The 14,514-nt window shown below is 55.4% G+C and overlaps 1 protein-coding gene across 2 annotated transcripts in view; it reads right to left on the bottom strand.

The window, feature by feature from the left end:
- Window positions 1-713: 713 nt before the first annotated feature.
- Window positions 714-14,514, bottom strand: part of RASAL1 (RAS protein activator like 1) — a 53,798-nt gene continuing 39,997 nt past the window's right edge. Inside the window, exons 15-21 of one of the 2 annotated variants that reach the window (XM_019493611.2) lie at window positions 13,440-13,584; window positions 11,205-11,377; window positions 10,671-10,808; window positions 9,388-9,523; window positions 8,586-8,706; window positions 7,163-7,242; window positions 714-6,185 (exon numbers count right to left, since the gene is read on the bottom strand). In XM_019493611.2, the coding sequence (XP_019349156.1) occupies window positions 6,052-6,185; window positions 7,163-7,242; window positions 8,586-8,706; window positions 9,388-9,523; window positions 10,671-10,808; window positions 11,205-11,377; window positions 13,440-13,584 (927 nt within the window). In that variant the 3' untranslated portion in view covers window positions 714-6,051. The remainder of the gene's footprint in view (window positions 6,186-7,162; window positions 7,243-8,585; window positions 8,707-9,387; window positions 9,524-10,670; window positions 10,809-11,204; window positions 11,378-13,439; window positions 13,585-14,514) is intronic. The other variant, XM_019493612.2, reaches the window with a different exon arrangement.

Raw genomic sequence — 14,514 nt, 5'->3', positions numbered from 1 at the left:
TCAGGAGCTGAGACCCGGGTATATAAAGATCAGAATTTTCCACTTATGTGGGGTGTCCAAGTGGAGACACCTGGGACCTGCTTTCTCAGAAAATGGGTAGTTAGCTAGCCTCCTTGGTCCAAAGCTGGCTCCCATTCACTTCAATTGCCCTCAGCACTTCTGTGAACCAGACCCCCTGAGCATCACAGTGGTGCCCAGTGAGCAAGAGTACAGTGACCACCTGTAGGAAGTTTGGTTCAAAGGACTTGCCCAGCATCATACAGGGATTCTGTGGCGGGGTCAGCAACAGGATCCAGGTGCTGAGTGCACAGGTGAGAACAACGCCCTGCTCTCATTTCTGGGGCCCAGTGCTATGATGGCAAGGGAAGTCCTGTTTTGCTCCAAGTGGCAGCCTGCCACTGGTGTGGGTAGAATATTAGCCGCTAACTCTGTGGGTCCCTGAGCAGGTGCGGCTGTGACTCTCCAAAGGCTTGCGGTGTGGATAAGCCTGGACAGATCTTCAGGGGCTGGCAAAAGACCCATCCCTGACACCAAGGCCACTGGCTGCCAAGTTTCTGCTTACAAGGCAGGGTCCAAGTAGAGCTTTTTAAAGACACCAGAGCTCAGGTGGGTCAACCATAGTCCCCCTCGCCCTCTCCTCAAACACAGCTGAGATGTTTTGGCTGAACAATGGTTGGCAAACAACTGAATCAGCTTGAGTGCCCACTCACATGTATGCCCAGACCGCATACAAACAGAGAAACTTTATTATGGGAAAGGGGCACAGTCCAAACATGGGACACACAAGAGAACAGAGCTGTAAGAAGACTCCCAGACAGGGGCCCTCCCTGGCAGCAGTCCATCTCACTCCCCTCCACCCCCTGGAAAGCCTGGTCTGGCAGTGATGTCCCTTTGACTCACCTGCATAACCTCACTCACGGTTGGGAGCAGCAAGCGGCAGCAGCCCAGGTGTTTCTTCACAGGTGGGTGTCTGATCCCAAGTCTGTTGAGGGTCCCTGGGTGCTGCTCTTCACTCAGCTTCACAATCTTGCTGAACAGGGGTGCTGGGCTGGCATTGGGGCCCATTCTGCTCAGCCTCTGTCCCCTGGGCCTTATCTTATGGCACAGTCTAAAGCAGCTGTACTGTGGAGGCCTCTGCATTGTCTCTCGAACAGAGTCCTCAGCAAAGGAGAGTCCAGGATGCTTGGGAATCTTCCACAAAGTCTTGGATCCTAGTCCTCCCCTGGTCTTTCCGGCAGTCCCCTGATCCCCAGTCCAATTTCATGTCAGTTATGGTGATTCCCCAATACCATTAGAGGATGAAGGGCAGGCAGCTCATGTAAATGACATTTGTTATGTTGGTCCTTTTTACCAATAGAGGAGTGCATTGTACTTACAGCTTCTGGGCACAGGCTGTCAACCCCTGACAGTCACAGGGCTACTTGCTTTGGGCAGCCAGGGTGGACAAGGCTCAGAGTGGTTTGTGGTGATAAACTTCAAAGAATCCAACATGCTTCCTGTTCAGGGCCAAGCAGCCCAGTATATGACTGTGATGCCCCCAGCTCAGACTGGTCTAAGCAAAAGCCCTATTGCTAAGGTCACTGGTCACCTGGCATTATATGGCTGTGGTCAGTTGCTTATAACTCTGCCAGACTAATTGCTGGAGCTGAGATTTTCCATGCTCTGGATTTTGTTTCCTCTGGCTGGAGTTTATTGGAAAATATCAACCATGGCTGAAAACCGGCAGAGAGGAAGTATTGTTTAGTCCATTCCAAAACATTCTGGTGGCTTACATTTTGAGAAGTGTTTTAGAGCAGGGCTTTGAAATGGGGTGTAACCCTTAGAAAAACTGCCCTGCACATGTTCAGTACAGACTCGCTTGCTTTTGGCAGCTAAATTCCATTAATATTCAACTCACCCTGACATGCTCCAGGCAGGGGCTAGCAGGACCAGTGCAAGCTGTGTCTGGGTCCAGGCACCTGAACTAAACACAGAGAGTCTGTTTCCTCTGTGCTCACAGTGATGCACCCACTGGGACCATGTTTCTGGGCAAAAGTAGCTGTCTGATTTGGGGGTAAAACCAGCCAGACCTTCTGGGATGGGGCAGGAGCCTGGTAGGTGAGAGGTGAAGGAATTGGTGGGGGAAGGGTTAAGTCAAGGCTGGGCAAGGAGACTGGAACTTGTCTAGGAAGCCTGAGGAGCAGAGGCTGGGATGGGCTAAGTGAGCAAAATGGGACTTGGACATGGAGCAAAGCATGGGGAAGGGACAGCGTCAGGGGGCAGGCAGGAGGGAAAAGACTGAACAGGACATACTTGAGGGGAACAGACAGAAGAATCTGTACCCACAACAGTTCATGTCCTGCCAGAGCCTGGAATAGAAACCAAGATCTCTGAGTTTTGCCCCCTCCTCTGCCGTCTGCATGTCTCAGTAAAACCTACTGACAAAGTGGGCCTTCCCCCAGAAGTGCAGGCCTATGCAGAGGATGACAACCTACTACTGCTAGAAGTTATTCCAGAACTTCAAGTGGCAGAGGCCCATGCAGTGGATCTGACTCCAACCCTGCTGATGCCCTGTGTGAGCACTAATGTGATGCTGCAGGATGGAAATTCAAGTGCATTTAAAAAACAAACAAACTGGAAATTACACCCAAAAACCCTCTGTGAAGTGAGCGTTATGCAGGTTGCTTAGTGAAGCGCACAGAACTTAGGGGACGTTGGTTACCTGTGCAGCCTGAAGGTAGCTCCCATGTGTGTACACATGATATAGTTTATTATAATGACATGATCATGTACTATTTTTCCTATGGGAACCCTGTCTCATTCTGTGCAGGGGCTGGTACTTTATAGAGGACTCAAAGTGAAGGCAACTTGTCACAGACTCCTGCTGCAGGTGAAAGGTGTGTAATGCATGAGGCAGGGCATAGCAGGAAGCAAAAAAACATCTCTCCATTACAGCAGTTAATGCTGCCCTGGGGAACTGGGTTTTGTTCCTGCCTCTGTCACTGGGTTCCTGTGTAACCACGGGCAAATCATTTAAACCAGCCTTTCCATGGATGTTCACTGACTCCATGTTCCTCATTTTTGGGCGTCCCACTTGCATCCCTGGGGGCTGATCTGAAGAATGCACAACACCCATAGCTACTGTAAAGCCAAAGGGAGATGGGCTGTAACACGTGGAGCCCTATATGTTGCTAAGCATGCTAAAAAATAAGGTCTTTGGCATCTCCAACTGGCCACTCCAGCTTCTTGAGCACTTCTGTGCTTCATCTCTCTGTGTCTTGGCATTTGGTTTCCCCCATCTGTAAAATAGGACTGATAACAAGACAGCCTCATCAAACAGGGCTTCTTAGAAACTCTCAAACAACAGAGCCATGGAACAGCCCAGGAGACAGCAAATAAACTGATTTCAGAGCAGGGTGCCATGACAAAGGCCTGGAGCCACATGCTGAACAAGGTTAAGTAAAAACATCAGCAAGCAGCTCATTCTGTGTGCACCATCGCTCCATACACTGAATGTGGCAGGGGTGGGATGCAAGGCAAGCTATGTGATCATGTAATTAGCACCTGCATATCTCTCTCTCTCTCTCTCTCTCTCACACACACACACACACACACACACACACACACACACACACACACACACACACACACGGTAGAATGAAGGCTGGATAGACAACCTGAATGCTGGCAGGTCCTCATTTTTGAGCTCACAGCCTAAACAGAAGTCCTAAAGCACAGGCTGTGTGTGTAAGACATCTAGAGAGATGTACACAACACTGAACTGCATGAGGACACTGTTGAGTTAAAATCCAGGGGACCACAACTGGCCTTCCAGGCTGGGATATCTATCCAGGTGATATCACTAGCCCTGAGTATGGCAAGCTGAGCTGGGCAGCTGGCACCTTTGCAGGCAGGGCTTTGCCATGGGGAGAGAAGATGAGATCTCCCTCTTCCCAGCCCCTCTTCTGGGCTGCTCAGCAGGGCTGGGCTTTACCTGCATCTGCCCTGAAGCTAGGGGCTGGTTTGGAGGCTCATGTTCCAGTCACAGTCCCCACCTTCTCACCCCATCACAATCTCCTTTGCTGCATGGTCTCCCCACTGCTGTACCCTGAGTCAATGTGGTTGGAAATCCTGGTTCTTACCCTACCCTCATAAGGGGCATTTCCTTGCTCCCTACCCTGGAGGGCATCACCAGCTTCATAGATCTAGGCAGGTTCCAGACCTCACTCCTGGGCCCTGGATAAGATGTCCCGAGAAGTGGTGGGGGGCAGTTCTAGCTTCTGGACCTGGTCTGTGGTCCACAGAGGAACCATCTCAGTTCTTCCACTTGGGTCAGGGCAGGGTATGAGAAAAGCCCAGGGCCCCTGTGCTCTGCTGAGCCATGGGCTAATAGCACACAGTACACTGAGGATGTGCCTTCTCTGGATGGTTCTTTTTCAACCTTCCTAACCCCAGTAACTCTCCTCCTGTTGCAGGTGGACTTCATCTACTCTCTTCTATGGATAATCTCAGCTGAGACTGAGCAGTCCTGGAAAGGGGGAGAGACTTAAGGCCAGGGGGCACCAGGGCTTAGACTTCCACCTCAGTGGACTAGCAGGGGGAGTAGGGTTCATGGCAGCTGTGCCCTTAGTCTGCCCCCCAGAATGTGTGCTGGGCACTGCAAGGGGCTGCCTCAGCTCTCATCACCCCGGGGGGCTCTGATATACGGGACTCCTTCCATCTTCTCCTGAGGGGTCCTCCCTCTCCTCAGCACTGGTTGCACAGCCAGCCCATGTCTCAGTGAGTCTGGAGGCTCAACACATAATGTAGCAATCACCACAGGCTGAGCGGTACATCCCTGTGGCTCTGAGTCTGGAAGTGGCTGGAGCTCCAGAGGACGGTTATTTCAGCTGAAATGAGGTGCAGACCCACGCACCAGGCCTCCCTCCCATCTCCCACACAGCCTCCTCTCAATGCCCTGGTATAGCTGAGCTCCACAGCAAGGTACCAGAGAAGACAAGATCCAGTCCCTCCCTCCCACCTGCCACACACACAGATGAAGCCACAGTGATAACAAAACAGAGGAGGGAAGCATCCCTGGGAACTGGTGACTTCTTCTCCTGGGGCAAGGGCCAACCAGAAGAAGCCATATTCTGCTTTAAGACATGGTTCACTTACAGGCATGTGAGACTGGGTGATCTGTACCACAAAGCACTGCACTGTGCTGCCTCAGGCAGCTCGGAGTCTCTATGTTGCATCAAAGCCACAGTTACCATGTCACCAGGCCATAAGAAGACATTGTCCTCTGTGGTATCACCAGGGTTTGAATTACAGAGGAGCTCGAGTGGTGGGGGGCGAGCCCCCACATAAGAGGCAAGAGCTCCTCCATAAGAGATGAGACCCCCAACCTGCTCCGTGCCTGAGGCAGTGGCTCTTTCCGGCTTCCAGCTGCCAACACCACAGACCCCCCCCCACAAGAGTTGAAATGTAATTCAAACCCTGGTACTGCTGCTTTCCTCAGCTTGCCACCCAGAGACCAGTGTCCCCATAGCTCTCCAGGTTCCAGTCTGGAGTTCCCAGGGACAGACACGCATGGACTGAGGCTTACTGTGAAGATGCGGCTTAGCAGAGTTGAGTACTGGCCCAGGTGAGGGCTGAGGAGCAGCTCATCTCCAGGGCACTGGCAGAGATGGCTGGGACATGTGGATTTTTGCTGTTCTGTCCCATGGGAAGCAGGCAGCTGCCTGCCCCTGTTCAGGGTCTGGGCACACAGAGTGTTCCTGGTGCCATCTGATGGCAGATGTGGGCACTATATCAAGATGCAGAGGTGGGAGAGCAAGGAGCGCTGGGCCACCTCCAGCCAGTGTTGGTATTGTCTTCTACTGTGACCCTGTTGCTCCTGTCCTATTGGCCTTCAATGCAGGGCAAGGACCTGCCTCAGTTGCACACACTCTAGACCACAATGCCAGGCCCGATGGGTGGACAGAGCTGGTACCAGGGTTGGCTCTCACATGCTGCTGCTAGGCGGGTGCAGTCTGATGGAGGCCCAGGCTCCAGGAGTGGCACAGGGCAGGGGGCAGAGGCTGCCTAGGCCTAGTACGACTCAGTGGCCGCCTCCTCCTTCTCCCGGCGCTCAAAGGCACTGTGGGCACGCTCCAGGTCCTGGATGACATCCAGCAGGCGGGCAGTGGCAGCCATCCTGCGGTCCTGGAAAGAGCGTTCATGGTCTGCAGGAGAAAGGGAGATGATGCAGACAGCTCTGAGCACCTGGGCAGGGCAGGGCATGGCAGACCAGTGCAGAAAAGCACCTGAAGGCCCATCATCCTGCTGCCCACCACACCCAGCTCCCACCAGGCATGCGTCACCAGGCTGAGCAGACGATTTCTGCCCCACCCTGGCCACTTGCTCCACTTGACATCTGCGAGAAAATGACTCCCAATGGAGGGTAGAGAGCCTGTTTGTATGAGAAAAGGCCAGCAAGGGCAGGAAGCTCCTGCTTGGGGTCTCCACAGACTTTGCAAGGGACATCCCTGCAGTGCTCTCTGCCCACCCCTAAGCAGGAACTGGTACATTCAGGGGAGGGAGCCCCAGGTGCTGACAGGAATGGAGGGGACTCACTGGATCCCCACTCCCAAGTCTGGCAAGGAGGAGCAGAGTGCTAGTCCCCTGCTGGAAGGTGAGAGCATTCACAGAGCACAATGGCAACACCTGCTCACCCCCGGGATCTGATGGTGATTCAGTGTGGCCATGAACCCAGGGAGCAGCAAGAGACAGGGGGAGACAGGCACCATCTTCTCTGTCACCTGGTTACCCCCATTTGCTTGCCATCCATGTGAGCCCAGGGAAAGCTTTAAGAGAGGGAAAGGCCCCTCTGCCCTCCCTGCTCGCCTGGGCATGAGCTCAGAGGCAGCATTCCTCCTCCAGGCTGACACTGCAGTCAGGCTCTATGGGACTGTGGGAAGACTGCTGTTGGCCCGGCTGGCCTACCAGGTGGGTCCTTGGCCTGTGGCAGGAGTGAGCTGGGTTGCCTGGGCCCAGGGCCTAATGCCCCATGAGCTGTCTGCTTCCCAGGCTGGCACCACTTGAAGGCTCCAGAGGGGCTGAGGCTCTTGCTTGCTCCCACTTCATGGCTTGCATAATGTCATCCCTCTGGCACGTTCCTGCCAAACCCCCTTGGCCGCTTTGTGGAGCAGCAGGTCCATACCTTCCTTGGTATAGCTGCCTTCCTGCCCCTCCTCCTGCTCCAGTGCCAGCCTTGCTTCGGACAACTCCAGGTACTTCTCCCTGGGGAGAGGAGAAGGCAAGTGTGAACTCTCAGGGGCAGGGACCGCTCCCGTCTGTACAACGGTCTGGCCCAGACAGGGTGGGCAGGTGTTACATGACAGTTATTTAATCAGGGAGAGAAGGGAGTGCTCAGAGCACCTTTCTGAAGGCCTCTGGATGAAAGGGTCTGGCCAGCCCCACAGTGCCACATCCTTGTTTGCTGTTCCTGACCAAGTTGGTTTCTCAACCCAGACAGACCCACGGCCCATGGATCAGGACACTTCCCTGGGGAGTGGGAGAACCAGCACCCCATTCCTGTTCCAGTAAATACCTAATGGATTATACACAGCTGAACCACCCCAGTAAGAGATGCCCCTGCGACAGACTGGCTGAGGGTCTGGTAGCTGGAGCAGTTCATGTCCCTGAATCAGGCCATGTGGATTTCAGTCTCCACCTCCCTCCCTGCTGTGAGGGCTTTGGCTCCTGGGGTGCAGGCAATGCCTCGGACCCCTGAGGACAGGCAGAAGCAGTGTCTGGGCATGCAGGGAATGAATTGCCAAGGGACCTGCTTTGGACTGCAGGCCACAGGCTTCTTTGAAGGCAGCAAGTGTGACAACTGGTGAAAGGAAGACCCCTCGTGGTGGCATGTGGTAATATCAACCACAGACCTAAAAATGGGCCACCACCTGCTTTTTGACCCCGGTCTCTGCAGCAATGAAGTCCTAATGGTGACTTCCTTTAAGACCTTCAAGCATGTGTTGGCCTGGGGACAGCATCCCCCCCGCAGGAGGCAGGAAAGAGGGGTGCCTGTTTGAGCAAGGCCTGATGCCAAGCAACACTGGTGCCTTTGCCATGAGGGATGGGGCTGGCGATCTGTGCAATCAAACCCCTCTGGGAAGCAGGGCCGGAGGAGCCAGAGCTGGAGCCAGAGACAGAGCCCCCTGCCACAGCTGGGCTGGAGGGTGAGGATGGATGAATGCACCCACACGGGGAGAAAACCAGTGACCATGGAGCAGAGGAGTGATCAGGAACACTGAAAGGCCAGCAGGACCCACTGTGTACCCAAAGGCATGCCCTGGAATCCATCAGACCCTCCCCTGCTCCCTGACACCTAGCTAGAAGGCAGAGCTGGAGCCCCCATCCCATGGAGCAGGACCTGAGGCTGGTGCCTCTACAAAGCTAACTGCCCTCCCTGGCCACAGCATAGCCCCCCTCCCAGCCCACAAGGGCAGCTGTGTTTGTGACACACTCCTACCCCATGCCAGCTGTGAAGTGATGCTCCCCTCCTCAGCACACAGCCATGGCCACCTCCCTTCCCTCCCATGCCACGGTCCCTCCTGTCCCCCACCAGCAGTTACATGCACCTGAGCTTGTCTCTCGCCAGCAAGAGCTGCCCATACACCATCTGGGCCTCGGCATCTGGGTCGAGGGGGTCACTCCAGTCCCCAAGGGTCACAGCAGAGTGAGTCCGGCTGCAGCCATGTACTGGAGGCAAGACAAGGTGGGGGACTGGTCCAGCACATCCCGCAGCCAAGGGGAGGCAGGATGGGCTGCCAAGTTGGGTGTGGGGGTAGGGGCCTCAGCCTGCAGGGACCTTGGTGGTGAAGAGCTGAAGCCTGGCTGTAAATCAGGCCTCAGTGCTGTGGCAGTGGGCTTGGGAGACCCAGCCTTCCAGCCAGACAGGGATGGATGTGGCTCCTTCCAGGGCCTCTCACTGTGCCTCAGCCACCAAGGAGGGGGAGGGGGCACTAAGATGAGGTGTCTGCTCCCTGCCGGCAGTGGAACCTAGCAGACTGATCTGGGACATGGGAGTCCCAATTCTGGTCCCAGCTCTACCCCCGGCTTGGGGGTGACCTTGGGCAAGTTACTTCCCCTGCCTGTGCCTCAGTTTCCCCATCTGTGAAATGGGACAATGACTCCAGTCTCCTTAGCAAAGCACTTTGAGATCTGTTAACAGAGAGCACCAGACATGAGCTGGGAAAGATAGGGCAGGAGTCCCTTGGCCTCGCTCGCCCCACGACCACCCACGTCCCACACTGAGAAATGGCAGCATCAAGGGTTCTCCTGGGACTCTGCAGGCAATCCCACCCCCAATGCTGCCTCCCCTCTGCCCAGGACCCCACCCAGAACTTGCCAGGCAGGAAACTGGTGAAAGGTGAGGAGTACCTGTGCGGTCAGCCTGCAGGCAGCAGGTCCAGCGGCTGCCTCGGAAGGCTCCAGGGTGGCAGGAGGGCAGCATACGCTCGTTGTAGATGCTGGCTTTGCGAACGGCTGACAGCCACTGATTGAGCTCGTTCACGTTCTGTGGGGACAGGGTAGCATCAGCACCTGGTCCCACCCACCCTGTGGCATGGCACAGGCAGCAGTATGCCCACCGTGTGTGGCCTGTGGCTGCCAGTACAGCAGGTTCCATCAGCTCAGACAGCACTTCAAGTCAGTGGCAGGCTGGGGCAGGGTTGGGTGCACTGAGAGGCCCGACTGTCTCCCATCCCCCAGAGCCACTGCCATCACTACATAGCTCTTTGGGCACCCACAGGCTGTTTAGGCTGTGCCTGGGTCCCCTGCATTCTGGACCCCTGCAGGCTGGACCCCTGCATTCACTAGGCATGGGGGTTAATTTGGCACCAGGGTGATGCCCCTTGGAGACTGGTGGGTGCCCCCAGCCCTCATCACCTTTACCAAGTGCTCCCACTCCAGGCTCTTGGCTGCAATCACAGCCCAGGGGTGAGGGGCCTGGGAGCACCTTGCCCCCTGTGCTCTGGCAGGAGGGTGCATGCTGGTCCAGGAGCACCAGCTATTTGCATCTCTCAGGGATGGGGTCACCCACAGGCAGCACAAAGCAGGGGAGATGCAGGGCTGGGTCAGCCTGAAAAGCAAGGCCCACACCAGTGGGGTACTGCAAAGGAGTTTTACCTAGATTGAGACCCAGAGCTCCCTGTGCACCAGAGCCAATTGCTCTTGGGGCATGCAAGTAGGCAGCCTCTGCCTACAAGGACAGGATACCAGCTTTCCCTCAGCCTTGGCACCCGGGAACTGCAACCATGGCAGGCAGCATGCAGGGGCCACTGGAATCCCCACCTTTATGTTCATGCCTGGCCTCCCCTTTCTTTTATGCACATGGGCAAAGCCAGCAGCCATCCAGCCCTACCTGTGGACAGAGGAAGCAGGCAGCACCTTCCATTATACTTGCTGCTGGCTCTCCAACACACTGGCTGGCAGCACTGACCTGCCCCCTGCTACACACACGGTCGCCCTGGGGTTCTGGCATCTTGGTCATCCTCCAGGGATCAAACCCAGGCAAGGCAGAGATAAAGTACGAGCCCCTGCAGGCTGAGCTAACACACTAAGTCCCCAAGACAGGAGCCACAGAGGATGACACATCCACAACAGGACACACAGGTTGGCCCCAGGGGCCACACTGCCACTGCCCCCTGGTGGTGTGTGCTCACCTTGCACTGGATGTACATGGTGTGGAGCTGCCCCTCGCCGTCCTGCGTGATGATCTGCATCATGTGTGGCTGCTGGAAGGCATTTTCGTCCACCCTCTCCACAGCACAGATCCGCTGGATGGGGATGGAGGAGCGGACCTGCAAGATGAAACCACCCCCCAGCCCCCTGCCGTGAGATGGTGCCTTGGGGGCAGCAGGGGAGGTGGGAGGAGGGGTCTCTATACAGGCCTCAGCCCCTCCTCACCCATCAGCAGAGCTGGGAGAAGTCAGTGCAGGGGTAGCAGAGGGCAACAGGCGGGGACTGGAAGGCAGAGCTGGGGGGAGCCCAGGGCTGGGAACAAGGGGGCTTCAAAGTGGGATTGAGGGAAGCTGTGGGGAGCCCAGAACAGGGCACCCATCGTTGTTGTGCCTGACCCTGGCCAGCATTACCCTCCCCGTACTGACCGCAGCTCTAGTGATCAGCAGCTCCAGAGGCCCCATTCTGTCAGGGGTCCCTGAGTCCAAGGGCACTAGGGGAGTAGGGCAGGGCCCTACCTGCCACTCAGGGGACTTGGAGTAGGAGAGGGTTTCACTGCTCAGCCAGAAGTAGCGCTTCTTGAAGGTGAAGCGTGTGACCAGGTGCAGGCCCTCAGCCTTGCGCTTGTGCAGGTAGCCCTCCTTGATAGTGGCTGATGGGTGGAAGAGCGTCCGGGGCTGAGCCTCACCTGCTGTGGGGAGGAGGGGGAGCAGTTACCCAACCAGCTTGCCCACCCCCAGCCTCCACCAGTCCCTCTGGCCCAGTGCCTGCCATCCCACACAGCACAGCTCAGGCACTCAGGCCACTTGTGGGACCCAGAAAGGGTTTGCATTTGGTGCCAGAGTGACAGAAGCTAGGGCTAGAAGAAGGTGAGGTCTGCTGAGGGTGCCCACAAAGCCAGGCAGAAAAGGCCCCAAACCCAGTGCTCTCCAGAAGGAGCTGCTATTTTCCTACCAAGCCCAGCCCTCTGGAAACCTCTACATTTTCATGTGTGCAATCTGTCCCTGGCTCCTAGCTCTGAGCAGAACCAGACCATGCCGGCTGTGCCCATCTCACCTGACCACGACTCTCCCAACTCCATGGCCCTTTGGAACTGGGCTGGCTCCTTCAGGAGTTGCTCTCGGGTACTTTTGCTGATCTGTTTTCAAGCGTGTGCACAAAGCTGGGTGCAAAACCACCTGTTATCCCACCTTTCTTGACCTAGGCTCTGCTCTGATTGCGGCAAGCAGAGAAGCAAGGGGGTCAATTACCAACGGAGCTAGACCCACTTGTCCCACAGGTAAGAGAAACACCAGAAGAACTTGCAGAAGCCCTAATCAGCTGCTCCAGCTCTGCAGCCACTGGGTTTGGCCAAAAAAGGGCACTACATCCCCATGAACCAAAAGGCAAAGCTGGCGCTGCCTGGGAGCTGTCCCCATTCCTATTATGCTGTCACCCCTCATCATAGAAAGATCTCAAGCTTCCTAGTGCCCTGGTGCAGCCCATCATGCTGTGCTATGATGAGATCTTATAACTCAACAGCGGGCGACAGAGGGAGCTGCCTGGCTGTGGGCAGAGACAGGAACAGCCCTGACATATGCATGCTGCAGCCAGTGTGTGGTTTGGGATGTGGCTAGAAGCCATGTGGATCTGCTCAGGCTGCAAGACCAAGCCCTGCCCTCACCCTGGTGGGGGCAGCTGAGTTGAGTGTGGGGTCACCACTTGCAGCACTGTCCTGCCTCCCTGGTTGTTCAAGAGATCTCAGGTAGAGGGCCAAACCCCCAAATACAAAGGAAAGCCAAAACCCCCAATATGACCATGGGGTAAAATTCCTTCCTGACCTCACAGCAATCGGCCTGACCCTGAGCAAAGGGGCAAGATCCTCTAGCTAGAAGCCTCTGGCTGTCAGGAATGGGAACACTGCAGCACCATAATGGACATCCCTGCTCTGTCCGGGTCTCCTCACCAAGCTTCTCCCTTGCTCTTCCCCTCCGAGGCCCAAACGTGCTTGAGCAGATCCTGCTGACACCAGGCCCTGCTGTGATAGCAACAGCATGAGTCTGCTGTGCTGGAATAGGGGAGTGGCTGTCCAGTCTGGCCATGTCGGAGACTCCCAGAAGCAACTCCTTGCACATACCCACACCCAAGCTATATCCTCTGGTGTGAGGCACAGCCCATTTGCCCTACCTCTCAGATTCAGAAATAGGGTTCAGAAAGAAGTTTCTCCTTTATTGCAGTGGAGTGATGGGCCCCTGAAGGGCAGTATTGGGGCTACCAGGAGGCTCCTCATTCTAGGATGGAACCACTTCTAACCCTTCTAAAAGATGGGACAAGTCTGGAGTCACTAGGGGCCCAGGTGGATCCAAGGGGGATCTGAGCACCAAGCTGGTGCTGAGGCTGAGGATAGCTTGTTGTTACATCCTCATGAAAGCTGGGCCCACACAAGAAACACATCAGCTCTTTGCTCAGCTGTGTCAGTGAATTTGTCCCTACCCCACTGTGCACCAGCCTCTAGGAAAAACTTGAGTGATAGGATTTCACCACCACTGGGACTTGGAGATGTTGAATGTGCAAGATGTATATCAGCAAACAGATGCCCGCTGTAAAGGGACAGTGTCACCCAGGGGATCCTGCTGCCTTTCTCAGTCCCACATGTCCAGACCAAAGCCCCTGGCGTTAATGTCACCTGAGCCCTGGAGATGCTTCAGGACAATTCTGATATTTGTAGCTGCTCAGAGGACCCCCACGAGTCCCCTGGGCACAAGAGGATTCACCGTTTTCGCTGTCCACATCAATGAGCTTGTCCAGAAAGTCCTTGACATGGCTGACACAGGGAATGATGAAAGGGTGCAGCGGAGCCATCCACTGCTCTTTGCCATGCCCCAATTGTAGGCCCAGGTTGCCGATGCTCTGCACTGCCTGGCAGAAGAGAAGAAGGGGGAGAGGGTCACAGTGTGGGGCTGGGTCCTCTCCCTGCAGCATCCCCAACTCTATTCCCTCCTCTCTGTTGGGGGCCTGTGTGGCTGCAGGAGAACCTGTTTGCTACACAAGGTGCCTCTGTTGGTAGGGACAGTGTAGCATCAGAACTGCAGGGCTGGAAGGGATCTCCAGTCACTTAGTCCAACAGATATAGAATTCACTTTTCCTTATCCTTCCCCAACCGATGTCTGACCAGCCTTTTCCCGAAATCACAATCCTAGGCCAAGAGCCTTTCTGTAAAGCCAAGCCCAAGAGACCATGGAGATAGTGTTTCCTGCTCCTCTGTGGCCTGAATGTTATGGTTGTGATCTATGCAACAGGGACCTCTCTGGAAAGGGGCTCACACTTGGGTAATGCCCAAGGAGCATAAATAAATCAATACACATTTTATTTAGAGGAGACTTTCCTTGACTCTGGCCCACAGCAGCAGCATGATAAAAGTTTTCAAAGCAAAACAAACAGCTGCATGTTCCCTGGCTGGGGGTGGTTTGGGCAGGCCTCAGGAAGAAAGGGAAGGGCAAAAGATACCTCCTCCCCATTCTCCTCTCACCACACCTTCTCTACATGTTAACCATTCTCTCCTTCCCTCCCTACACCTCGCTTTCAGTACACGTGTGGTGCCATACATTCATTCCTTGCTACAGTCAGTTTAAGTTCCTGCATCCTATTCCTCCCTACCCCTGTGGCCTGCCCCAGTCTGGTACATGGAGAAGTGGGATGGGTGCCAGCCTCCAGTCTGGGTTAGTCATTCCTTGTGAGTGCCAGCACAGAGGAGCTGCCAATCACAACCAAGCCCAGAGACTCAAAAGCATAAGAGAGAGCACTGGGTGGGTCTATGAAAAGGTTCACGGGATGCAGGGGGGTGACATT

The sequence above is a fragment of the Alligator mississippiensis genome, chromosome 10 (genome assembly GCF_030867095.1).
Source record: "Alligator mississippiensis isolate rAllMis1 chromosome 10, rAllMis1, whole genome shotgun sequence".
NCBI lineage: Eukaryota > Metazoa > Chordata > Crocodylia > Alligatoridae > Alligator > Alligator mississippiensis.
The sequence above is the reverse complement of the archived record's forward strand: the minus strand, read 5'-3'. Positions and strand labels throughout refer to the sequence as shown.